Source organism: Dendropsophus ebraccatus, chromosome 4, assembly GCF_027789765.1.
Source record: "Dendropsophus ebraccatus isolate aDenEbr1 chromosome 4, aDenEbr1.pat, whole genome shotgun sequence".
Lineage (NCBI taxonomy): Eukaryota > Metazoa > Chordata > Amphibia > Anura > Hylidae > Dendropsophus > Dendropsophus ebraccatus.
In genome coordinates, this window is record NC_091457.1 from 39,824,864 (window position 1) to 39,852,429 (window position 27,566).

At 44.7% G+C, this 27,566-nt stretch overlaps 1 protein-coding gene across 1 annotated transcript in view; it reads right to left on the minus strand.

The window, feature by feature from the left end:
- LOC138789263 (mucin-2-like) overlaps nucleotides 1-27,566 on the minus strand; it is a 100,809-nt gene that overhangs the window by 29,293 nt on the left and 43,950 nt on the right. Inside the window, exon 15 of the mRNA XM_069967864.1 lies at nucleotides 8,056-8,130. Within this exon, the coding sequence (XP_069823965.1) occupies nucleotides 8,056-8,130 (75 nt within the window). The remainder of the gene's footprint in view (nucleotides 1-8,055; nucleotides 8,131-27,566) is intronic.

Here is a 27,566-nt window from a genome sequence, read left to right on the forward strand (position 1 = left end):
CTTCTATTATAATGCGATTTGTTTTGGTTCAGTTGAGATGGAACCCGAACTCAAAAGTTCCCTCATTTCTACTTTTAACTATGCATTATTATGTGTTATATATGACATCAACATCAACTAATCTGCCCCAATAGTTCTCAGGATAGGAGATAATATACATGCACAACCTATTAACCATAGGGTTCAGACAAACCCCACAACCCCTACTACTAAAACATACTACTAATAAATAATACTGTACCGTCATTAAAAAAAAAAAAAAACTTTTGATAAGTAACAGAAACATATCAAAAGTTTTTATAGGATGGGACTGAGTGTTCAGACCCCAAACAATTGGTTAATAGAACCAGATGAAGGGCCCACCAAGCATGTTCTTTCCCTTATCTAAACCACATAATCACAAAATGCAAAGACAGGGAGCAGAATGAGAAACACTTCCCTAGTTATTGGTCGGGGTCTGAAAACTCCGAAACTGACCAATCAAAATGTATGACATGTCTCTAGGACTTGTCAAAAGTTTATTAAAGTGACAGGTACACCTATGTGCATTCTGCTTATCAGGCTGTGGGCTTTGAAGTGTGCTCCGCTCCGTGCCATTCCTCTCCGGGTGCTGGGAAAAAATGGATCCAATCCTGGGAAACTGGGAGAAGTTTCCCAGAACTGGATCAATCTTTTCCCAGCACCTGGGGACGAGCGGCACGGAGCTAAGCAGCGTGATGAGCAGAATGCAGATAAGTACAGCACAATTCATGATTCCTACTGTAAATTCACTTATCTCTCTTTATAATACCACAACAAGCACATGTGAGCCTACTTAAAGGGGTAGATCACCAATTTATTTTTTTTAAATCCACTGGTGCCAGAAAGTGCCAAAGATTTGTAATGAACTTTTATTAAAAAACAAAAAAATCTTAAGCCTTCCAGTACTTACAGGTTGCTGTATGCCCTGCAGGAAGCAGTTTATTATTTACAGTCTGACGCTGTGCTCTCTGTTGGCGCCTCTTTCCATGACAGGAACTTTTCAGAGCAGTAGCAAAACCCCACAGAAAACCTCTCCTGCTCTCCAAAGTTACAAATCTCTGGCACTTTGTGGCACCAGTTCATTTGAAAGAAAAATTTTTTGGGGGTGAACTACCCCTTGAAAGCATATTAAAAACATGGCCACTTTCTGCAGAGACAACACGGCTCTTGCCTCCAGTTTATGTGCAAGTTTTGCAACTCAGTTCTATTGAAGTGAATGGAGCTTAAAGTGACACTGTCACCCCCTTAGTGCCTTTTGACATCTCTACACAGGTGTACAAGGGTAAATTTAGCGTTTTTCATACCTTATTTCATATCATACGTCATGGTGTTTGTTCAAGTAAAAAGTGATCTTTTATCAACTGCAGATTGTATTAAGTGGGTGTGGCATAGTGGCATTAGCGCCACTTAGCCACGCCCACAACAGCACCGTTGGCCCCACCCCCTCGTCGACCAGCCTGTTCCAATGGCCAGCGAGGGGCGGGGCCAACGGTGCAGTTGTGGGCTGGGCTAAGTGGTGCTAATATCGCAAAGCCACGCCCATGCAGTTATCTGCAGTTGATAAAAGGACACTTTTTACTTGAACATCATGACGTATGATATGAAATAAGGTATGAAAAACGCTAAATTTACCCTTTACACCTGTGTAGAGATGTCAGAATGCAAAAACGAGGTGACATTGTCACTTTAATTACAAACCACGCCTGAATTGAGACAGGAGTTGTGTTATATCTGGAAGACAGTGGCCATGTTTTTCTAATGCCGGATAACCCCCGGGGTACTCTGGAAACTAAGTAATTCTGTATTGGCGGCCCGGCCATCCAGCCTTCCTGCACAGAGGCTCCTGACAGCTGTACCGCACACTGCACCTTCCTGTCAGCCTGCTCACTGTCTCTATACAGTAATCGTACTATAAAGAGACAGGAAAGATGGGTGACAGGGAGGTGCAAGCAGGGCCCCCTCCTCACTCCCCCGGGCCCCTCCCCCGCACACTCACTGTTTTCTCTGCGGCTTCCTGCTCTCTATGATGCCGGGACAAGAGAGGAGGAGGAGGGGGAGGGGGAGGGGCCCAGAGCCGGCTGTGAGGAGAAGAGCTGAAGCTGAGACCTCATGGACCCCCTGTAGCTTCCTGCTGTTCACAGTAAGTATATTGGTGTATACTTGTGTATGGCTGTGTGTGTGTGTGTGTGTGTGTGTGTGTGTGCTTATATCTGTGTAAAGTGTGGCTGTAAGGTATACTGCATGTGTTGGGTGTATGTAATGTATGTAATGGATACAGCATGTGTTGGGTGTATATGATGTATGTAATGTATACATGTGTATGTGTGTTGTGTGTGTGTATGATGGTTCTAATATACAGTATGTGTATACACAAGAAGGAGCAAAGGAGTGTGTTATACAAAGAGTGCACATGAAAACAGAATCAGTGTTAGGCCATGTTCACACATGGTATAACACCGGCCATTCTGTGAACCAGCTGGCTCACAGAACGCCCAGTGTTACTGAAGATCATCCCGGCCAGTAGTGCAGTACTGGCCGGATGATCTTCATTTCTGGTGAATTCGAATGCGGGCACATCAGTGTACACCCGCATCCCAATTCACGGCTTCACACAATGGAGTATGCGGCCAGAGCCTGCATATGAATAGGGGTTGCAGAAAATGTGACATGTCAGTTTTTTGTGCGGCCGGTTGGAACCCTGGCTGGAGTGTATACTGTGTGTATACGCTCCAGCCAGGATTCCATTCATTCAAGTACAACCTATTTTCTGCATAAATCAGGGCCGTTGAATTTTCTCAGTTGCCTCTAGTAATCATTTTCCAAAGAGTTTGTGAGGAATAAAAAGTGGAATCTGATTGGTTGCTAGGGGCAACTGAGCCAGGTTCACTTTACACCAGTTTGATAAATCTCTCCCTATATGTATTTTTTTAAAGGTAGTCATACATCATAAGTAACTGTGATTAGATAGATGATTGCTATCTCTCTCGCCGTTCCCAAACATATGAACGGTCAGCACAGCCTTAAAGGGAACCTGTCACCCCCGTGCCGGGGTGACAGGCTCCCGACCCCCCGTTAGAGCCCCCTATACTAACCTAATCCCGCCGGGTCCCGCTTCTGGATCCGTTCGGGTGACGGAGATCTCAGCCGCTGCAGCCCGGCGCGTGCTGAGAGATGAGTCCAACACTCATAGAGAATGACGGAGCGCCGGACTCAGTCCAAGTGTTGGACTCATCTCTTAGCGCGCGCGCCGGGCTGCGGCAGCTGAGATCTCAGTCACCTGACCATCTCCAGAAGCGGGACCCGACGGGATTAGGTGAGTATAGGGGGCTCTAACGGGGGGTTGGGAGCCTGTCACCCCGGCACGGGGGGTGACAGGTCCTCTTTAAGTAGTGCAGTGCTAAACATTTATTCACTAAATAACACACATTACAAAGTTATACAACATTGTAATGTATGTTATGTATGTGAATGGCCCCTTTTCCCGTGTTCCCCCGACCCACGCTAGACCCGGAAGTGTGGTGCATTACCGAATCACTGTCGACCCCCGGCCGCCATCTTGGCTCGATCCCATCATCTTTAGAAGGCTAGCCTGACTGCTCCAGCCTTCCTCCAATTATCAGTCCAAGGCCGGCTTCCTGCAGATGACGTGTTCAACCCAAGATTGCCGCCGGGGGTCGACACGAATCAGGTGAGTATAATGCACCACACTTCCGGGTCTAGTGTGGGTGAGGGGAACACGGGGAAGGGGGCCATTCACATACATAACATACATTACAATGTTGTATAACTTTGTAATGTGTGTTATTTAGTGAATAAATGTTTAGCACCGCACTACCCCATTAAAGGGTACCTATCACAAACTTGACGTCTTCAGGGTGGTGTGCAGATGTATATGCTGTCGGGAGATTGGGTTACCGTGTTTTTTTTTTTTTTTTTTTTAAATAATAGGGCTTGTGCATGGAAATCAGCTGGCATGGGACATGTCTAAAGCAACCCAATCTTCCAGTGGCATCTGCCTCTGAACACCGCTCCAGTGACATCAATCAAAGATATGCCTCAGATTTGTTTTTGTTAATGGGGGGCCCAGACACTTCAGCTGTATGGGGTCCCGAAATTCCTGATGGCTGCCCTGGTGGCAGCAGACGGTGCTGTGCACTAAATGAAAGTGAGTCCAACACTCATAGAGAATGACAGGAGAGTCCAGCGCTCCATCATTCTCTATGAGCGTTGGACTCATCTGAGGAGCGCGCGCGTCGGGCTTCGGGCGCCGATATCTCCGTGACCCGACCATCTCCAGAAGCAGGACCCGGCGGGATCACGTGAGTATAGGGGGCTCTAATGGTGGGTCAGGAGGTCAGTGATGTACTGTATTCCAGAAGGCTGCATATACAGAACGGTTTTATGTATTCCTACTTGAAAACACAGTCACTACTAGTGATGAGCGAATAGTGAGATATTCGATATTCGTATGAATATCCCGCAAATATTCGATCAAATATTCGACCCCATTAAAGTCTATGGGAACAAGTAAAAACATCTATTTGACCATTTGGAGGGTGAAACAGGAAGCTGGGGGATTTGAACACTTATCGAATATTTATCGAATATTCGCGGGATATTCGTACGAATATCGAGTATTCGAATATCTCACTATTCGATCGAACAGTATTCGCTCATCACTAGTCTCTTTAGTCTGCTTCAGGGTATTTTTCCTTTAGGGTGGCAGATATCCTGTGCATTTTCCAAACAAAATGTCTGCACTTAAATTTACAAGTGCAAATAAATAATATTTTAACAACTCCCATCCACGTCCGCTATTATTAAAGGACAAGTGCCATGAAAACCTTTTTCCCAGTAATTGAAGCACATTACAAAGTTATATAACTCTGTAATGTGCTTCAATCACCTATCTGCCTCCCTTCCCTGCCTTTTCCCCCCTCCTCCCCCCACCAGGAAGTGTCCTGACTCACACAGACCTGATGACTGTCCTCACTGTCACCAGGCAGCTCCTTCTTGTGAGGATGAGTCATCAGCAGGAGGGCTGCTCTAGGTCCGTTACACCAGCCTCCCCCTCCTTGTCAGGTGACTCTGCTTCCTCAGCTTATCTTCTCTAGTGACATGACATCTTCACTGAGTCCACAGCAGCAGGAGAGAGGGGATGAGGGGAGGGGGGAGCTGCCTATGTGCTGGAGTCAGTCAGAGGGAAGATAAGCAAGTGAGATGTGACAAGTGATGGCTTGCAGTTGTTCAGCCAATGGGAGCTGAGCAAGCCTGTCACCTGACAAGGCAGGGGAGGGGGGAGGCTAGTGTAACAGGGGAAGGAGCTGAGAGAAGAGCTTGGTGACGGTGACGACAGTAATTAGGTCTGTGTGAGTCAGGACACTTCCTGGTGGGGGGTGGAGGGGGGAAAAGACAGGGAAGGGAGGCAGATACAGAGTTATATAACTTTGTAATGTGCTTCAATCACTGGGAAAAAGTTTTTTATGGCACTTGTCCTTTAAGTCTACTATTTATTGTATTACTACTATAGATTACTTTTCATAATGCTAAAGGACTTATAACAACTTATGATATATTCTGTTCATTTATTAACTAGTAGCCACCCATAGGTCATTGGACTCCTCTTACAACCATATAAAATACTGAGGATCTGGCCACTTTATATATTTACTAGTCTTTGAAAGTAATCTGTTACAGTCTCTGAAAGTAATCTGTTACAGCCTTAAAGGGGTTATCCAGCGCTACAAAAACATGGCCACTTTCTTTCCGAGACAACACGACTCTTGTCTCCAGTTCAGGTGCGGTTTGCAATTAAGCTCCATTCACTTGCAGCTTGGAACTGAGCAGCAAAACCCCGCCCACGCTGGAGACAAGAGTGGGGCTGTCTCTGGAAGAAAGTGGCCATGTTTTTGTAGTGCTGGATAACCCCTTTAATGTAAAGGCGTTGTGCACTACCTGACGGCAAACCAATATTTACCATCGGCAGCATCGCCTGGGTAACGCTCCTGCTCACCTCCGCACTTCTATCCTCTGCTGAACTCCATGCTAGTCCTAGGGGTGTTTTTCGGCACTGACATCCTTGTGTCTGCTTCCTCCTTTTGGCCTGCACTGGATTTAACCTGTCTCAACCTGCTACTTCTTTCAGTCAATCCAGAGATAGCGGCACCAATTTATACCTGCTCTTTTTTGCCTGAGTGTTATTGCTTTCCTGCATGGATGTTGTCTTTCTGTCAATTTGCCGATTTTCCGTGTATCCTGACCTGTGCCTATTTCTCAATTTATAATTCATGCCTGACCCGTCTGTACCGTTTGCCAAACTTGTTGCCTGTATACCTTATAGAGCTAACATCAGACTCCCTTCCTCCAGGCTGTGCTGTCCTGCTCTGTGGTGTTTCTGTCCATAAGATGGCCGACATGGAGTAGCATGTGACCATGCCCCACCCCCCAGTGTCCACCACTGAGCCTGTATATGTCTATGGACACTGGGGGGGTGGGGCATGGTCACATGCTCCTCCATGTCAGCCATCTTACGGACAGACTGACCACATAGCAAGGCAGCACAGCCTGGAGGAAGGGAGTCTGTTTTTAGCACAGGGAGCTGCTGTCAGTATATACAGTGAGTACAGTTACTAATACTGTACACTGAACTACTTTACTATAAAGTGGCCAACCCCTTTAACGTAACCAGGGAATCCAACTTATCCATTGGGACGCCCCTAGTTATATCATGATATACTGCTGTATCGTTTATCACCTGGTAGTAGAATTATGAGAAATTATAAAGTTGACGGCTTAAAGCTATCTTGTCTGCTCTCCTCTTTTCTATCTTTTATCCTTTACTTCCTCTTATATAGTACACACACTGGGTATACCCTCTAGAGGTTTGAATAGTGACCTCATACCTCTGAAACGGTGATAGACAGTTCTTAAATCTCAAACTACCGCTATACAACAGTGCACCATAACTTAACCAGCCGTACTCTAAGGAATGACACAAACTTATCTGATGACTACAAGCCAACAGACTGAATGGCCTATACCAAGCGATATCTCCTGCCAGATGTACCCTTACCTCCACTGGATCTCCCCACTTTGCAGCTATAAGAGATCCTCCCTAGGACGGTCTCTATAGCCGGATCACAGAGTCCCGACCCCCACTGAAGTGGCCTCTCAACCCCGACTTATATCCTGGGAAGGACCTCTCACGGGACATAACCTATCTATCACCATCAGTGAACAGCACATACTTTCTTTTCATGTGGACTGTTAATTCTCTGTTATGTAGAATGTTGACCTTATACTACTAATTGTGTTGGTTCATTGTGTACAATGAAAAGCCAAAATATCATATGTAATTGCTTTAATGTTGAAAAAATAAAATACAGATTTGAAAAAAAAAAAAAGCTACCAGAAGTGCTTCTTGAACGGATTCACGGGCAGACTCCGGCCGTTCCGTGTCCCGGCCGGGGTCTCGGAACGGCCAGATGTTCACAGCGTGTGAACATACTGTAGCCTTAAGGTGCATTTGTTGTTTATTGTGCATTTATAAGGGAGGGATTAGGAAGGTCAACCAGAGATGGGGAAAAGGGAAGGCGGGTGGTAGTGTGGTGTATCATTACCAGTGTATGTGTCCCTTTAAGCCCCCCTATCCCTCACTGTTATTGGTAGTCTACTTTCTGCCCTTCTATGTAGGTCTAAACATACTCCTTACTATAGCTCTACTCAGAGGTGTGCGGTTTGCTACAGTGCCACTGAGTACTTCCAATGGCCAGCCAAGGACTGAGGAGGAACACTAATTGGTAGGCTTCTAAGCAGGGGTAGGGAAAGTATTAGAGGAAGAGTGTGGCCAGAGTGGGAGGAGGTAGAGAGTCTCTGGTGCAGCTAATGTAAAGTGGCCTTCTGTGGGTTCTACAGGTTTTAGTGACTTTGTGTGTCCTTTGTTGGTCCCTCCTCTAGACTTGTTTGCCATCTGAAAAAAGGCTGTGAATGTAGGGGGAGACATTTTAGGAGGCTCCCTAATATTTCCTAATATACCTTGTCAGGTGTTTGAGGTCCTTTTGACGATATCTCCTGAGTAATTTCTTCAAAGGAAGGTGTTGTACTCCCAACCTGTGAAAACGATATTGTTAGTATAAGTTTACATGATGCTTACTTTGCTGCATGAGCAGCACTTGATGTAATGGCAGCCCAATAAACAAATATACTGTCTTGACCAATTTCTACAAAAGGGTGAATATTACAAACCTGCCACCGAGTTTAGCCAAGAGCCTATGAAATCTAATGATGAGTATTTCACAGTGTCTCAAGTAGCGGTGATCGAAATCTTCAAGTTGGATTCAGCGAATCAGACCGTCTAAATTTATTTTGCATTTGGTTCCAAATTCGGATTTAGAATTGCCCCCATTTTCTTGAAATTGCCTATGCAGAGTATGTACAGGAGCAGATAATTCCTGCTCATGTACAGTACAATGAGCAGCTGGGCTGCAATAATTTAGTAAAATTCTAAACATATCCAATTCACGCCAAATTGCTCATCTCTAGTACCAAGAAGTTGCAGGTTATGTTGCATGAGCTTCATTGAGTGTAGCTTCTTGCTGACCAATGTGTCACATATAGAGAGGGAATGCACCACTGCTATTGGTTAAAACTCTACCAGCGGCCAAGTGCGCTGGTAAGATAAATACCATCCTATTAAAGGGAAACTATCAATTGGTCTGTCCATATGAACCTGCTGATATCTTCTTTTAGCCGACACTGCTTTTGTTAGATTTCTATGTCCTGCCATTTTTGATACATTCCCTTTGAAAGCGGCTACAGGGAGATATCAGCAAGTTCGTACAGACTTACCTGCTGATAATTTTCCTTTAAGTCAGAGAGCCATTGGCCAGGCAGGTAACTGCAATCATTGAAGCTGCAGTGAGAAATTACACTTTGTACTATAGAATAATCTCTCTTTGGGAAAAAAAAAAAAAACCTATAGGAAGATAAGGTCACTATAACCAAAGATCTGCCTCAGCGGTCCTAAGCTGTCTATATGAAATTTTTTACCCACCTACAGTACCTTAACTGCAGAGTAACCTCTTCCTTTTCTTCTTTCAACAGGTAAATTCAGGAGATAGAGGCTCCTTCCTTGTGCATGAATTATTGGAGGAGGAATAGAAAACCGTGCAAACGTAAGGCACAGCAGTGATCTTCTATTGCTAAGGCAGAAGAGTTTCTTCTTACAGGTACCAACATTTAATAACTATGGGTTATGCTGCGTTTACAGGGAACGATTATTGTGCAAATTCGCACGATAACGATCAAATTCAAACGATAATAGTACGTGTAAACGCAGCGAACATTCAAACGACGAGCGAGAAATCGTTCATTTTGATCTTTCAACAAGTTCTCATATTGTTGTTGATCATTGGCAAAAAAAATGTAGATCGTTCCGTGTGAACAGTCGTTCGCCGACAATGTGAGATAGGCTTTAAGCGATTGCAAAACAATCGCAAAACGGATTTCCGTACGATATATCGTACCGTCTAAACGTTGATCGTTATGAAAAAAAAACGTTACTCTGACTAGTGGGAACTGCTCTAGGTAGTGTAGAAGTTCAAGGTATTTTGAGAACCTGCTAGGAGGGGGGTGGAGTAAGCTAATATGCTCCACATAAAAGGCTTGCAGAGACAAGGTTTAGCTGAGACAATGTGATTAGCTGTCCAAGAGTTGAGACAAGTTTAACAGCTGTCTATGAGACAAGTTGAACTAAGAACAAGTAGAAAAGCTGCTAAACGAGGGGAACAAGAAGTAACAGTTGGAGTTTAAGCTGAGCAGCAAGGAGGACGAGGGTTGGAGGTGAGACCAAGGGAAACTAAGGTAGAGAGTTTGTCAGGTGCTCTTTAAACAGCCAGGAAAGGGCCTGCATTTCTACCGACAGTGGGAATTCTCAGTTCGGGAACCCGAGTGGATGGACTTAAGTATATTGGGTAGCAGAGTTCTCTTATGACTCTGTACTGTCTCTTTCTGAGCTTGAAGGGGAAGTTGTACAAGGAACCATGGGTACTTCTAGGAACTGCAATTAGTGATTTTTGGCTGATCCTAGATACTTAAAGCGAATGTACCATCGATACATCGCTTTTCTGATATTTACATGGATAGACTGGTGTGGGGATGCCAGTGCCGCAATCCTTTTTTGAACCAGGGCCGGTTCCCACCGGTCTATTCTCGAGCACCGGCCATTGATTCTAATGGAGCCGCATGATAGAGGGGAGGGGGTTTTCTCCCACTGTGAAGGAAAGTTCAGACTCTCCCTCAACTACACCCAGCTAATAGGACAAAGGAATAGTTTCGTGTAGATACTGGGGAATATACTTAATAGGACTAGGAAACTCATATGGTGAAGTGTATATATATATATATATATATATATATATATATGCAGATACTGAGAACCATAGATAGTAAACAATAAATTAGACACAATAGTTGCATCTGACAATTCATCTAGCAAGTTTAAATCATGGTTAATCAGGTGCAGAAGAAGGCCACGCCTCCTCCCCACCTTACCGCAACCCCCATTCCTTGCCTGCCCATCAAGAGAGCAAGCTGTACTCCAAGAAAAAGGGGCAGACATGAATGTGCAGATCCAAAGAATCCCTGGTGTGAGCTCACAAGGAGATGGCTGGGGAAAAACAGACCAAATGAAATTAATGAAAGTGGTTTCATGTCCACATTTAAGATGAAGGGTCAGATATCCAATCTTATTCCCTCTCTTTTGCCTGTACAGAATCAGCAACATGCCTTCCAACGGATCTACTTCATTGGTGATGATCAGGTAGAGGCAAATGCCCATCACAGTAAATTTCCAACTATCAAGCAGGAAACAATACTTTAAGTGTCACTGTCATTATGCCTTTCAAAGTCTGAATCAACAGTAGATGTAATATAAAGCAAGTTTGCAATTTACATTTATTATTTTTTTTTTGTTGTTATCATGCTGTAAAACAAAGCTATACTTACCAGAAATCCAGGTCCAGTCTCCTAAAGGCAGATTTTCTGACTTGCGCTGGCTGAAAAAAACAGACTTAACACGGGAATTCCGGCCAGTACAGAGAGTCACGGCTCAATGTGTCCATCAATCACATGACTACCTTCTCTCTGTGACCGCTCAGATGGCCTCTGAAACACAGGACTTCCTGTTTTTAGACTCTTTGAAAAAAAAAAAAGTCAGAACACAGGAAGTGCTTTTTTCCATGATAAAAAGAAAATGAATGTACATTGCAAACTTTATTGCTTTATTTTACATCTACTGTTGATTTAGATTTTGAAAGTTAAAACGACAGTGACACTTTAAATTACAGGACAGGCTGCATTAGCATAATCCCTATATCAATCTGTTTAATGCTGCGTTTACACGTAACAATTATCGTTCGAATTTTCGCAATAACGATCGCATTTGAGCGATAATCGTTCCATGTAAACACAGCAAACCGACGAGCGAGAAATCCTTCATTTTGATCTTTCAACATGTTCTCAAATCGTCGTTCGCTAAAAATTAGCAGATTGCTTCATGTAAACAGTCTTTCAAAAATTCACCCTATGTGAAAGATGGGCTTAAGCGATCTTAAAAACAATCGCAATAATTATTTTTCTTACAAATTTTCTAATGATTTTTCTAACGATTTATTTGTCTAAACGCTTAATGTTATAAAAACCAAATTGTTGCTTCAAAATCGTTAAATGATTGATTGGGCGAATTATCGCTTTGTGTGAACGCAGCATATGGCAGCAATTGAAAAAATGGCTTAAGATGATCATAAGGTTATTATCAAGGCAGATAAAGCACCTGCATTGTGATGGTTGGTGATAACTTTGATAAGAGAGATAGCATCTTACAAAAGCATGATAATCAGCTTCGGAGCATATCTGAATTTCATAGGTCATATAATGCACTGCAGTATCCACTGATATTGTGGGATGGATGTGATGGATATCACTTTGGAATCCCTCAGGTCCAAACTCTGTTTCAGCAATGGACTTTTATGCTTCTATGCTCATGATTGGCAGTCAACATTCTCACATCACAAATCCTTTGTTGGTATACAGAGACCTGTTTCACTAGTTTATTGTAGATATGTATGCCAAAATTGAATTTGAGCACTTCTGTTACATCAGAGCCCACCCAAAAGAGCTCAGTGTGGAGAGTTATATGCACCTACGAGATACTATTCATAATGATAGATCTGTTGAGACTTTAGGAGGGTAAGTTATTTGGCCCTCAAGCTTTGTAGGAAGTTCATGTTACATGCATGAGTATGCCAAGGATGCCATGACTTATCTTCAAAACTATAGGACAGATTTGTTTATTACTTTCACTTGCAATCCAAAGACATTACATATTTGCTCTATTAGAATCAGTCTTCAAAAGATAGGCAAGACTTGATCGCTCTAGTCTTTTGACAAAAATGAAAGAGATTGGGTCAGGTGATTAACAAAGGGCACATCTTTCTAATTATTCTGTGGATCCTGTTTTCAACAGTTATGACCCAAATCATTAATGGGCCCTGCGGTCTAGACGGATGGCCATGGGTATCTGTTATATAGAAGTAGAAGGCCAGGAATAGGCGGCTATTCATTTACAAAGAAAGTCAACACTGTTGCAGGCTGTTGATGGCAAACAGGTTTTCAAACCTAATGACTTTGAGATTGATAACTGCTTTGTGGTGCCTTACAGTCCACTACTATGCAAAATGTTTGATGCCCACATAAACGTTGAGTTTTGCCGTTCTGTTAAAGCTATCAAATACATTTGCAAATACATATATAAAGGCTCACATCAGGCTGTCATTGGCATCGCAGCTTAAAATGACTTGCAGGATGAGGTCCGGCAGTAACATACTGGACGTTACATTAGCTCTAATGTGTCAGTTTGGAGAATTTTCAGCTTTTCAATGCATGAGAGATATCCGACTGTCAACAACTCAGTATCCCAGGGCCGTCTTACCCATTGAGCATGGTAGGCGGCTGCCCGGGGGCCCTTGCGTCATAGGGGGCCCCTGCCCGCTGTGACATACCCGTATTTTTCGCTTTATGAGACGCACTCTTTTTCCTCCCAAAGTGGGAGGAAAAACTAAGTGCGTCCTATAAAGCGAAGACGGCTCCAAGCAGTGCCGAGCACCACAAGGAAGCCGTCCCGCCCGCCCCCTATTGCCGCTCACTATGCATATGCATAGTAAGTGGCCCTGAGCGACCCCATCCGCCCGCCCCTTCTATTGCCGCTCAGCTGAGCAGATAAGAAGCCCAGACGCTGCCTGTGTCCCGGATGTGTCGTGCAGCCTCTATCATTCATGATAGAAACTGCAGGACACTTCCGGCACAGGAAGTCTTTATGTACCCCGCTTCCTGTGCCCGGAGGATGACGGGAGTGTGAGCTGCCGGGAGACATCAGCTGCTGGGGCCGGCAGACGGGCGAGTAACTGGTTTGTTGTTTTTCTGTTTGGCAGGGGGGATTGGCTACTATGGGGGGCACTGGCTACTATGGGGGCACTGGCTACTATGGGGGCACTGGCTACTATGGGGGGCACTGGCTTCTATGGGGGGCACTGGCTACTATGGGGGCACTGGCTACTATGGGGGGCACTGGCTACTATGTGGGGGCACTGGCTACTATGTGGGGGCACTGGCTACTATGGGGGACACTGGCTACTATGGGGGACACTGGCTACTATGGGGGGGATTGGCTACTATGGGGGGATTGGCTACTATGGGGGGCACTATATGGGGGGATTGGCTACTATGGGGGCACTATATGGGGGCATTGGCTACTATGTGGGGCACTATATGCAAAGATGGGGGGGTTTTGATGGTGGCGGCCGTGGGGGGGGGGGAGCAATTCGCACCTCTGCCCAGTGGCCCATAATGCTGTTAAGAGGGCCCTGCAGTATCCATCTTGAAAATGGTGAGAGTGTTCTTCACAGCTGATAATTTAGCTGAAAGGGTGCAAAATGCACCCAGGACAATCCCCACAGCATTCTTTGAAGTTAGTTTGAAGATAGTTTTGCAAGGACACTGCTTTATGCACATGTTTAACGGTAAAAACAAGGCACGGTGTGTGCTTCATACCACAAGGCCTGCTTGGCCTTCTTGTAGAAGATCACCATTTACATGACTGTCTCACTGAGGCAGCAACAAGCCACTCTGCACCCAAAATAAGGGAACTGCTTGCAAAAATTCTTACTTGCTGTGCTCTTTGGATCCACATTGTCAACAGATGGCAGATGGGGTTTTATATCTGGCTCACCAAGAGGTCAATAACCCCTCACATAGTTTCACAGATGCCATATTGAACAAGGTAAAAATCATACTGGAAGACAAAGTCATTCAAATGACAATGGCAAAAAATGAAGTGAGTTTGGTATGACCTGCCCAACAAGACTTGGTGCTGCTTTCATAAGCAGTAGCTACCTTAGGGAAACAAGTTATGACAAAACACAGCTGTTGGCTGAAGTCAATTTGAAAGAGTCTTAGATGGACAAAGCTCCAGATTAGAAGCTAGTAAGGATGAGCGAAGCAATTCAGGCGAAGCAATATTCGCAGATAAATTCAACGATAAATTCGCTTTGCATTGCGTAGCGAATTTCACCCGATTCGCTTCAAAAACTCACCAAAGATGGCGGCCGCGATTGTGGCTGTTCGTGTTGGCATACAGTTATATGGTTACTCTATGGGAGAAAGGGATTATTAATAATCCCTTTCTCCCATAGAATAAGGTAAAAATCGCTATTCAGCAGCTCTGTGTAGTCCCCGCCCCTCGTACACAGTGGTCGCCTGTTGAAGCAGATGGCACTCTGGCTGGAGATAGGAGAAACAGTGCCTCCATCCCACACAGGTAGTGGGCGGAATGTGGAACGCCCATAAAAGGAGATGGTTCAGAAGTTGGCAGCATGACAAGCCAGCAGCACCATGAGTCCTAAGCTCCCGCAGCTGCCATTATCGACAAGCCAGAGGACATGCCCAGGCCGCAGCCTGTCTCCACCTCCTCTGAGCACTTGTGGCTCCCGAATCAGATTTGGCAACGCCGCTAGAGACTCAAACGCGCCAGGTCCCTGTCATCCCCTGGGAGGAAGGGGTAGTGATACAGCCCCGACTGATGGGCGGCAGGCCACCGAGCCCAGAGGGGCCTGTGATACCACAGTGGTTCTCCGGGGATGAGGATTGTCTGCAGCAGGTCCTCCAGGAGATCCACAGAGCCTGTAAGGTACAGGAGCCCCGTTCCAGAGAGCAGACCTGCACCACAGCTGACCTTAAGTATCAGCAGTCCTACAAAGAGAGGATGGACCGTGAGCGGGAGATCCGCCAGAGACTAAGTGAGCCCACTGAGAAGGATGCTCGTCCCTTGCGGCTGCAGGGGATTGTACGAGAGTTCAGCTTCAGCTTCATAGAGGACAACAATGGACCCAAATGGTACTTTGTTAACCGGGCCTCGGTGAAGCTTCGTGACCGCCCAGAGCCTCTGCATACCCTGTTCCCGGGAGAGCAGGTAGAGTTCACCCCCATGCTGGGGCCCCGAGGTTGGTGGGCAGCGGGTGTGACCAGAATACCGCCCCCACCTTACAGCGGTATGGAGGACGACTGGTCTTAGGATCCACAAAGGCCCTCCGTAGCCCTCAGCTAGACTCCACAAGGGCTGCGCTTGCTTCCGCTGCCACCCTCACGCTCTGACAGGAGAGCCTCCGTGTCCAGCACAGCTGAACCAGCGCCTCTCTCCCCTCTGGCTCCAGCTTCAGCAGCAGCTGCAGAAGCAGCTCCAATGGTTCCGGTCCCAGCAGCTCCACCAGTTCAAGCGGTTCCCGCAGCCGTTCCAGAGGCGGCCATCGAGGTACCAACCGCACCAGCAGAGGCCACCCTGGTGATTGAGAAGCCAGATACTGCAGTGTCCACTGTGTCCTGGTCCACCAACCCTCCGGGATGTCGCCACTGCCACAGTTGTGGAGGTGAATGCCACCTGGCATCTGCACCTGGCGCTGGGAGTGAAGGCGCTCAGCGGTTCTGGCACTGCCGCCAAAGTGGAGAAAGATGTGTCGACAACGCCTGCAGGGGTCTCGGCTGAGTCCTCCACCACAGCACCATGGGGAGCAGCAGAAGCGGCACGGCTTCCAGCCTTTTTACCACTCCCACCAGAAGAAGAGCGACCACCCTTGTCCAGCGCCAAGGGCAGAGCCGCCATCTTGGCTCTCTACCAGAGGCAGTTGCGCTGAGTTACTGAGATACTGTTTAACCACTTAGTGGCAGGACTACCCAAGTTATATGTGGGACTACAAGGACTACGGTGTAAAAAATGTTTACAGTACCGTTTAAGAAATGTGCCTGGCATCTGCCATGATTTTTAAGTCTGCTTTTAAAAAGTTTTATATTAATTGCAACATTTTATTTAAGTAAAAGTGCCTGGTTCTAAAACCATATAATGTGTTTATTTCGCCATATTGCATTCATTTGCTATTGTTTGGGGGTGTGACAATCTGGGGGTTACTCCCTCGCTGGGATCGCCATCTCCTGGGTCTGAGATGGTTGGCACATCACAAACTTCAGTCCAGTCAGTGCTGAATGCTTTAAACTGACCATATTCGCTTTATTTGTCAGTCTAAGAAAAAACATAAGACATAAGCAACACTTTGCAAATAAAGTAAAACCTAGGCCGTCTAGCCACTGACTGTACTACACAGCTTCCCTAGCTGTCACTTCTGAGCCCACTGCTCAACACTACCAGATCCACTGGTCTCAACAAGATTCCTTGGCTGCAGCTCCCACAGGCCTAGCACTGCCTGTGTTCTTCCACCCTGGGAGTCTTCACCTGGGAGCCATCACCTGGGAAGCTCTGCAGTCTCTAACAGAGCTCCACCAGGTGGGTTTCAGAGCCTCATCAGCTCTTAGGTTGGAGTGGAGTATAAGGACCAGGAGCTCCACCTAAACCCCTATTCCCACTCCTCAGGCACAGTACTGCCTCTTACAGCCACACCATGCCACAGGGGGTTATGTTTTGTTGGGGTTTAGTATGTTAAAAAAGACACACATCTGCCATGGACTGTAAATTCCAGTGTTCTACCTTCACCTCATTATGCATAGGTTCCTCTGCTTCTTCCCAGGACTGAAAGAACTCCTGAAGAAGAGCCAGACCGAAGTAGGGAACAGGACAAGACAGTGAGCCCTAGCCACTAGAACCCACCTTCTGTCCCTACCTACTTGCATCAACGGCCCTAAACAGCCACGGACAACCACAATGGCAGTCCCTACACTGATAAAGTGTAACACAGGACAGACAAAACAAACACAATAAGCCAGAGTAGACAATCCAAGTGAGCAACATCGGGCGGCTTAGGTACTAAAAAAAAGGTCCAAAAGAGTAGTCAAAGTCAGGCGGTAAGGTCAGGACAGGCGGCAAAACAGGGAAGTCAGGAAACAAAGTCAATGGTCAGAAATTCACAGACAATATCAGAGGTAAAAGCTTTAGCAGAGTATAACTTAAAGGAAATGAGGAGCTAGCTGATAATTATCTGGGATTAGGAGCAGCTGATTGGATCAGCCCTGATCATAGCACCCCGCTCAGCTGGACAGGCCTAAGGCTATGTTCACACTATGTATATTTCAGTCAGTATTGTGGTCCTCATATTGCAACCAAAACCAGGAGTGGATTAAAAACACAGAAAGGATCTGTTCATACAATGTTAAATTGAGTGGATGGCCGCCATATAACAGTAAATAACTGCCATTATTTCAATGCAACAGCCGTTATTTTAAAATAACAGCAAATATTTGCCATTAAATGGCGGCCATCCACTCAATTTCAACATTGTGTGGACAGAGCCTTTCTGTGTTTTCAATCCACTCCTGGTTTTCGTTGCAATATGAGGACCACAATACTGACTGAAATATACTTAGTGTGAACCCAGCCTAAAGAAGGATTAACCCCAGCACTGCCAGAGTGTAACAGGCAATGCGGGTGTGGCTAGGAAGCTAAGACCGCATTCAGACAGATACTGCAAAATGAAAAACAACCATAGGCTCAGCGCTTCCTCGGTCGCCCAGCACGGACTGAGGAGCGCAAAGTCACATTCCTGGCACCTCTAGGGCTAAGACATTGCCCCTGATGGAGCTTCCTCTTTACAATGTCCAATGCTGTCCTGTGAGAAAGACTCATTTTATGCCACTGATTCCCTGGCGTCCAATGATGCCCATGATGTCCACTATTTTAGCAATGTCCGCTGCTGTCCTGGGACAAAAATGAGTTTACGTCGCGGATCTACTGATGTCCACTGCTGTCCGTGGTGGAAATTTAATGATTGACAGACTGATTGACATTTTTAAAAAATCAACATTTTTCAACTTTTTACAAATTTGCCCTTTTTTAATAGTCCCACTATTGTAGCTACTATAGTTTAACTGTAATAAATTAAATTTGGTTATATGTAATTCGCGAATATTTGCAAATGGTGTGTGCATATTCGCGAACTTCGCAAAACGAATTTCCAAGTGATTCGCTCATCTCTAGAAAATAGCATATCACAGGCTACTTGAAATAATTGAAAATGGCTCTCAAGGTCTCTTCTTTCTTGATGCCCCAGGTGGAACTGGCAAGATATTTCTTATCAACCTGCTTCCTGCCAAAGTTAGACGTATGGGCAGTATTGTTGTTGCTGCTGCAATATCTGGAAAAGCAGCAACGCTACTGGTGGCAGAAAACAATCAAATAGAGATATAGCAGACGGCACTGCTCTCACTTACAATCATATGGCAGGTGTACCTGTTCAGACTATGTATCCAGCAGCATATGCGGTGCTCAATCCAAAAGCAGTAACAATAACCAAAGTATAAGAGGCAAAGAATGGCACTCACCAGCTGCAGCTTGAATAAAATCCGGCTTTTATTAGAACTTGAGGATAGCGGGGGGAGAACAGAGAGCAGGTACAGCTACAAAACTGCACACTCTACATTTAAAGGGGTAGTGCGGCGCTTAACAATTGTTCACTAAATAACACACATTACAAAGTTATACAACTTTGTAATGTATGTTATGTTAGTGAATGGCCCCCTTCCCCGTGTTCCCCCCCACCCACGCTAGACCCGGAAGTGTAGTGCTCTATACTCACCTGATCCGTGTCAACCCCTGTCCGCCATCTTGTGACATTGGTGTAATCTTCGGGAGGCCGGCCGGCCGGGCCGTACCAGCCCTCCTTCATGCCAGCCCCCCCTCTGCGGCGTCATCAGCTGCTCAGCCGCGATTGGCTGAGCACAGTTATGCTCAGCTAATCGCGGCTGAGCAGCTGATGATGCGGCAGAGGGGGGCCGGCACGAGGGGCGGTCAGAGAGGTTCGTCCGCCTCCCGAAGATGACATCATTGTCCCAAGATGGCAGATGGGGGTCGACTTCCAGGTCTAGCGTGGGTGGGGGAAACACGGGGAAGGGGGCCATTCACTAACATAACATACATTAGAAAGTTGTATAACTTTGTAATGTGTGTTATTTACTGTATAATTGTTTAGCGCCGCACTACCCCTTTAAATTGCCTTTTAATCTTACAAGAGATGAGGCACCAGTCTGCAACATTTTTTCAAATTCGGGAGATGCCCATCAAGTCATTGTCTGGGATGAGTGCATTGTCTGAGATGAGTGTACAGGTTTACATATGTTTATAAGGTCACCTGTGCACTCATAGAGAAGGCACTCATTTGATTGATGGACGCTTTGAGCCAGCCGTGACACTCTGTACTGGCAAGACTTCCTGCGCTTAGTTTCTTTTTTTCATCAAGACCTGGATACAAGTGAGTATAGCTTTATTTTACAGCATGATAACTAAAAAAAAAATTAATGTAAACGTGCTGTATATCACATCCCCTTAGATTTTGATCAAGTTCATTCTTTGGACAGATGAAAGAATCCGCCCCTGCATAAGATGGGGTCTATGACACGGGCAGAGACAAGCGTGCCCGTCACAGTCCACGAGCAGGCTCGAGCTAAGAATTCCGCAACGGAGTTTCCATCAAAATGACTCAGTGTGCACAAACCCTTACACAGCAATAATGCCCCCTGCTGTGTCCCCATAGTAATAATGCCCCCTGTTGTGTATAGTATTCCCACCCACAGAAATAATGCCCCTGCTATGCACCCCCACCCATAGTAATAATGCCCTCTTGTGTACAGTCCACCAACCACAGTAATAATGGCCCCTGTTCTCTACAGCCCCCAAAGTAATATTGTCCCCTGATGTACACAGCCCCCCCCCCCAACCCACATAATACCCCATGCTGTGCTCACACATAAAGAAACTAACATGTGGTACTCACCTACTGCAGGACAGCAGCAGGACCCTCCATCTTCTGGCTCAAGTCTGTGAGCTGTGGGATGAATCCTCCAGAAGGCGTAATGATGTCATATAGCTGTGACTGCTGGAGAGATCATAGGCTGCGGGCACACTGCATTGAGCGTGCTGAACAAAACAGCAGCACGGTATCCCTAGAAGCTGCGCAGCCACAGTTTCTAGGGATCCTGAAAGGGGGATGCGGCCAGGACAGAAACAGCGGGCCAGATGTTGCCTGTGGGCCTTACGCTGTCTGGGTCTGGTCTAGAGGAAAGGAGTGTAAGGGAGACATGATTGAAATATTTAAATATATTAAAGGACTGAATAAGGTTCAAGAGAGTGGGAGTGTTTTAAGAAAGAAACTAAACTCATGAACAAGAGGACACAGTAAGAGATTAGTTGGGGGAAGATCAGAAGCAATGTGAGAAAAGAATACTAAAATTTAAGTAGATGTTTAACCCTTAGAGGACCGGGCCAATTTAAATTTTTGCGTTTTCATTTTTTCCTCCTTGTGCTTAAAAGGCCATAGCACTTGCATTTTTTTAACCAAGAAACCCACATGAGCCCTTATTTTTTGCGCCACTAATTGTACTTTGCAATGACAGGCTGAATTTTTTCATAAAGTTTACTGCAAAAGCAGGAATAAAATTCAATGTGTGGTGAAACTGAAAAAAAAACAAACGCATTGCTTTTACGCCATTCGCCCTGGGGTAAAACTGACTTGTTATATATGTTCCTCAAGTTGTTACGATATACAACGATATGTATAACATATAAGTTCCTTAAAATCGCTCTATTCCCAAGCTTATAGCGCTTTTACGCTTTTATCCTTTGGTCTATGGGGCTGTGTGAGGTGTAATTTTTTGCGCCATGATGTTTACTTTCTATCGGTACCTTGATTGCGCATATGCAACTTTTTGATCGTTTTTTATAAAAAAATTTCTGGATTTGATACCATCAAAAATAAGCAATTTTGAACTTTGGGTTTTTTTGCGCTTGCGACGTTTACAGAATGTGATTAATTAATAATTCGGGCGATAACGCACACGCCGATATCAAACATGTTTATTTATTTATTTGTATTCATAACATGGGAAAAGGGGGGTGATTCACACTTTTATTAGGGGAGTTTTAATTTTTTATTTTTTATGAAGCTTTTTTTTTACTTTTACACTTATACTAGAAGCCCCCATGGGGAAATTCTAGTATATGCACATTGATCTCTCATTGAGATCTATGCTGTATAGTAATACAGCACAGATCAATGAGATAGGCACTGGATTGCTTCCGGCTGCTGCAGCCGGAAGCAATCGAGTGCCGAGCTGGGATCAGCGCCATTACAGCGCAGACCCCGGCCTGAGCCAGATGTGTGGATCGCTCCTCCGGGACAAGGAACAGCTGCAATAGGTAATCAGATGCAGCTGTCAACTTTGCGGGCACGGCGATCGGACTGTGCCCGCTAATAGCCGCGGCCCCGGGCTACATGCGGCACCCGGGACCACGGCGGTTTAGAGTGCGGCCACCGTGCGCCCCAGCTCTGAACACCCATAGGCGGCCCTGGGGGTTCCTGGGGGTCGCCTGGGGGTTAAAACAAACTTCCAGCAAATGTGGTTGGTAGATCTACAATAACATAATGTAAACATGCCTGGTAAAAAAACATATTTTTATCCTAAGATAATAGGAAAGAAAATACTAAAAGGAAAGACTAGATGGACCAAGTGGTCTTTTTCTGCCAATAATCTTCTATGCTTCTCTACCTCTATGCTTCTATGCTTTTATGGCAGTCACTAAGGGGCCTAATGGCCTTAAAGCGTAACTGTCATTTCAGGGTCATTTTTTTGAAACATTAAATATCAACAGTACAAGCGATTTTAAGAAACTCTGTAATAGGTTTTATAAACCAAAAGAGTTTCCTTCTGGACTGAAAAAGCAATCTCCCAGCCTCCCCCCTCACTGCAGAAGCAGCAGGATTTCTGTGTCCATTATGTGGCTATGGAGAGGGGAAGGGCTGTTAGGAGTGACTGAGCACAGAGCAGTCCTGCAAAGCACAACACCCTGCAATCTTCTCTCAGTAAGTTCATAGATAAGCACTGACCTTTCTGACCCCAGAATCCTGCGGTTTAGGTGCCCAGAGAGTCTACAAACAGCTGACCTTCATGTCACCTCTTCCTGCTCCCTCATCTCCCTCTGCCCCTCCCGAGGGAGATGAGAGTGGGAGAGCAGAGCCCGTCTTCACTGGCTTCTCTGTAATGAAGACGTGTTTGCCTGATAATGCACAGATAAGAAGTCGGGGAGAGGCTGGGAGATTGCTTCTTGAGTACAGAAGGAGGCTTTTTTGGCTGATAAAACCTATTACAGAGTTTCTTAAAATCGCTTACACTACTGATTTCTGCAATAAAAAAAAAATATGACAGTTACGCTTTCAGGCCAGGTTCAGACTATGTAAGTGTGCGGCTGTATTTGCGGCGGTATTTTTGGTGGTTCATGCGTACGCTGGAAAGTATAGGATATACGGCTGCACAGTGCACACTATGTATGAATCTACGGCCCGATCGTAAACGGACCCGTCAAAAATGAACAAGACCATTGTTTGCGGCTAGAAACGCGGCCGTGGATTGACAGGCGGTCCGTACGGAGTACTTCAAAAATAGCCGGCAATGATGCTGAATGCCGATGCCTCTAATAGTTAATATATTAAATTAATAAAGCACATTTTCTTTGTAATAAAGTCCCTTTCGTTGTTCAATAATTTAATTCTAACGAATCCATCATTTTGCAATTAAATATACTGTTAAAATAAATATATATATAAATAAATGTATATTTATATATATATTTATTTTTTGACAGTATATTTAATTGCACAATGATGGATTCGTTAGAATTAAATTATTGAACAACGAAACTGAATTTATTTAATCGAAAATGTGTTTTATTAATTAAATATTAATTAGTACAGGAAGCTCCATAAGCCGTTAATTCATATTGCCGGCAAAAGAGCATTCTGTACTAATCATCACTTTACTTTAATGAAAACATCAAATGTTTCTTCTAATTATGTTATCACAATAGCATTATTAGAAGAAACATTTAGAATTATATGTGCGCCCAGCTGATTGGCTGATCGGCTAAGCGCACATATAATTAGCGGGTCCGCAGCACAGTGACTTCATTGTGCTGCGGACAAGCGAAGAGGACACATCGGGGTGAGTATAGAGCTCTTCCCACCCCCTCCCCAGCACTGCACCCCTCCCAGCAAGGAAGGGGGGTCACTTAACCCCTTCCTTGCTGGGATGGGTGCAGTCTGACATCAGTCTGGCCCCCAAGGGGTTAAGGGGGATGCAATACATCCTCCCTTAACCCCTTGGGGGCCAGACTGTAAGCAGCGATCTGTAAAGATGCTGCATACTGTAAGGAGCACAACACCGCTCACAATGATGGGTGTTGTGCTCCTGTTTGTGTGTTTTTTGTGTGTTTCTCCCTTTTTGTTTTTCAGATATCGGTATCCTGGGGATTACGTCGGATTCCGTGGACTACGTCGATGACCAGTGTTTTTTTTTTGTTTTTTTTTTTAATAAAATGGTCAATGAGGGGTGTGGGGGTGTTTTTATTTGAATAAAAAAAATTTTTAACTTGTGTCTTGTCTTTATTTCTTTACTTTATAGACTTAGTAGTCCAAAAAGAAGTCAGGTCCTTAGAGGACTATAGGGCCCACAAGCGATCCTTCCAATAGCATAGCGCAGGTATTCCAGCTAGGTGATTAATAAGCCGTGTGCGGTCGGCTCCCAATGGATGTAACTCACCAAGCCAAGTCCTTACTAAAACGAATTTATTTAAAACAAGCGACGAGTTTCGGCACACTAATCTCTCAGTGCCTTTCTCAAGCTTAACAGAACACACAACACAGAGCAATACATATACCCCTGTAGTACAACAGGTCCCAGAACGGCACTTCCGGTATCGCGGACTCTCAGGTTATACCAATTACAGGCCGCCCGGTCACAACACACCATCCTGTATGCTGGCAATACATATACTAAACAGGTTATCAGAAAAATAAAAAACATAATACACTTACTGTCATCCTAGTGTCCATGTCTCTCGCATGCCGCGTCCAATATGGCTGCAGCGGAAGTGACGTAGGACTTAGTAGACAGTGTCCTCAAGTAACGTAAATGGCGTAGAACTACGCCATTTGCTTAGATGTAGTTACATATAAGCTCCACTAGATGGCGACCTTGTTTTAAAGACCTTCACTCTCTATGTGAAATCACACACGGAGGAATGTTACTTCATACTCGGGATATATAAGAGAATCATTAAATAAATCAATATATAATAACTTACATAAATAAATAATTAAATAAATACATGACCTCTCTAAACTCTCTGCACTCATACATAATAAAAAATTTTTTTTATAAAACACTATGTACACTACCTCTAGGTTTCACACAATATTATATAGTTATATATGCTCTATGACCTCATTAAGGCCAATGAGGTCATAGAGCATATATAACTATATAATAATGTGTGAAACCTAGAGGTAGTGTACATAGTGTTTTATAAAAAAAAATTTTATTATGTATGAGTGCAGAGAGTTTAGAGAGGTCATGTATTTATTTAATTATTTATTTATGTAAGTTATTATATATTGATTTATTTAATGATTCTCTTATATATCCCGAGTATGAAGTAATATTCCTCCGTGTGTGATTTCACATAGAGAGTGAAGGTCTTTAAAACAAGGTCGCCATCTAGTGGAGCTTATATGTAACTACATCTAAGCAAATGGCGTAGTTCTACGCCATTTACGTTACTTGAGGACACTGTCTACTAAGTCCTACGTCACTTCCGCCGCAGCCATATTGGACGCGGCATGCGAGAGACATGGACACTAGGATGACAGTAAGTGTATGTTTTTTATTTTTCTGATAACCTGTTTAGTATATGTATTGCCAGCATACAGGATGGTGTGTTGTGACCGGGCGGCCTGTAATTGGTATAACCTGAGAGTCCGCGATACCGGAAGTGCCGTTCTGGGACCTGTTGTACTACAGGGGTATATGTATTGCTCTGTGTTGTGTGTTCTGTTAAGCTTGAGAAAGGCACTGAGAGATTATTGTGCCGAAACGCGTCGCTTGTTTTAAATAAATTCGTTTTAGTAAGGACTTGGCTTGGTGAGTTACATCCATTGGGAGCCGACCGCACACGGCTTATTAACCACCTAGCTGGAATACCTGCGCTATGCTATTGGAAGGATCGCTTGTGGGCCCTATAGTCCTCTAAGGACCTGACTTCTTTTTGGTGTATCGACTCTACACGCTGTGTAGATGATCCTCTGCTAAGCTGCGGTATTGACATTACGCTTTGATATAGTGTTGTGCCTACTATTGCACAACCTCCAAAGGTGAGCACATTGATGTTTTTGTGCATATTTGCTATCCAGTAACTCAGATATTGCACTAGGAAGCGCCTTTTCCCCCCCTTTTTTCTTCTTTTTTACTATAGACTTAGTAGTGGAAGCCGTCTAATAGACGGAATCCATTACTAAGTTGGGGCCTAGTGTTAGCAGGTATAAAATGGCTAACACTAACCCCCTATTATTACCCCAGTACCCAATGCCACCAGGGGTACTGGGAAGAGCCGGGTGCCAGTGGTCCCGGAGCGTCAAAATTGGCGCTCCTGGACCGAGCGGCAGCAGGCTGGTAAGATTTAGGCTGGGGAGGGCCTAAACCAATGGCTCTTCCCACCCTGGTGTTACCAGGCTGCTGTCGTTTGGTTTTTAACCCGGCTGGTTATAAAAATAGGGGGGACCCTATGCGTTTTTTTTTAAATAAATAAATAATTTAAAAAAAATGCATAGGGTCCCCCCTATTTTTGTGTAAGAAATTTTAAAATTTTAATTTTCTGTGCAGAGATTTTATTGTAATCCAATATCTTTCATAATTATAAACCTATTACCAGAGAAATGCACCCCAATATTGATTGCCCCGTTTCTGCAGTTTAAAGAAATACCCCATATGTGGCCCTAATGCATTGTTTGACGGAACCATAAGCCTCAGATACAAAGGAGCGCCTAGTGAATTTTAATGCCTCCTTTATATTTGGTCATTTTTGACTGTACCACTTCAGGTTGGCAGAGGCTCTGGAGTACCAAAACCTAAAAAAAAACCTATAGGGACAACATTTAGAAAACTAAACCCCTCGAGGAATGTAACATGGGGTGCAGTGAGCATTTGGACCCCACAGGTACTTCACAGATTTTCAGAACAATGTGGCGTGAAAAAAGAAAAAAAAATTTTTTACACTAAAACGTTGTTCTAGCCTTCAATTTTTAATTTTCACAAAGGTATAAAAGGAAGGACAACCCCAAAAACGTGTAGCGCAGTTTTTCCCGAGTACAAAATACCCCACATGTGGACATAAAGTGTCAAGTGGGTGCAGGACGAGCCTCCAAAGGGAAGGAGCGCCAATTGGCTTCTGGAAGCTGGATTTCACTGGAATGGATTTCAAGGATCATGTCACATTTACAGAGCCCTCGTGCTGCCAAGACACTGGAAACCCCCCACAAGTGACCCCATTCTGAAAACTACATCCCTCAAGGAATCTAACAAGGGGTGCAGTGAGCATATGGACCCCACTGGTGATGGGCACAAATGTGGAACAGTGTGACATAAAAGTAAAAAATGTCATTTTTTCATTTTCACGGCACAAATGTGCCCGTCATCAAGGGGTCCATATCCTCATTGCAACCCTTGTTAGGTTCCTTAAGGAGTGTAGTTTCCAGAATGCGGTCACTTGTGGGGGTTTTACCTGTCTTGGCAGCACGAGGGCTCTGTAAATGCGACATGGCGTTCATCATCCATTCTGGCCAAAACCAGACTCCAAAATCCAAATGGCGTTCCTTCCCTTCGGAGGCTTGCCCTGCGCCCACATGGTGCTTTATGTCCACATGTGGGATATTTACGGACTCGGGGGAAATTGCTCTACACATTTTGAGTGTTGTTTTATCTTTTAACCCCTTGTGAAAATGAAAAAATCAAGGCTAGACCAACATTATAGTGTAAAAAAATTTAATATTTCATTTTCACGCCACATTGTTCCACATTTGTGTCTGTCACCAGTGGGGTTCATATGCTCACTGCACCCTTTGTTACATTCCTTGAGGGGTGTAGTTTCCATTATCTGGTCACTTGTGGGGGGT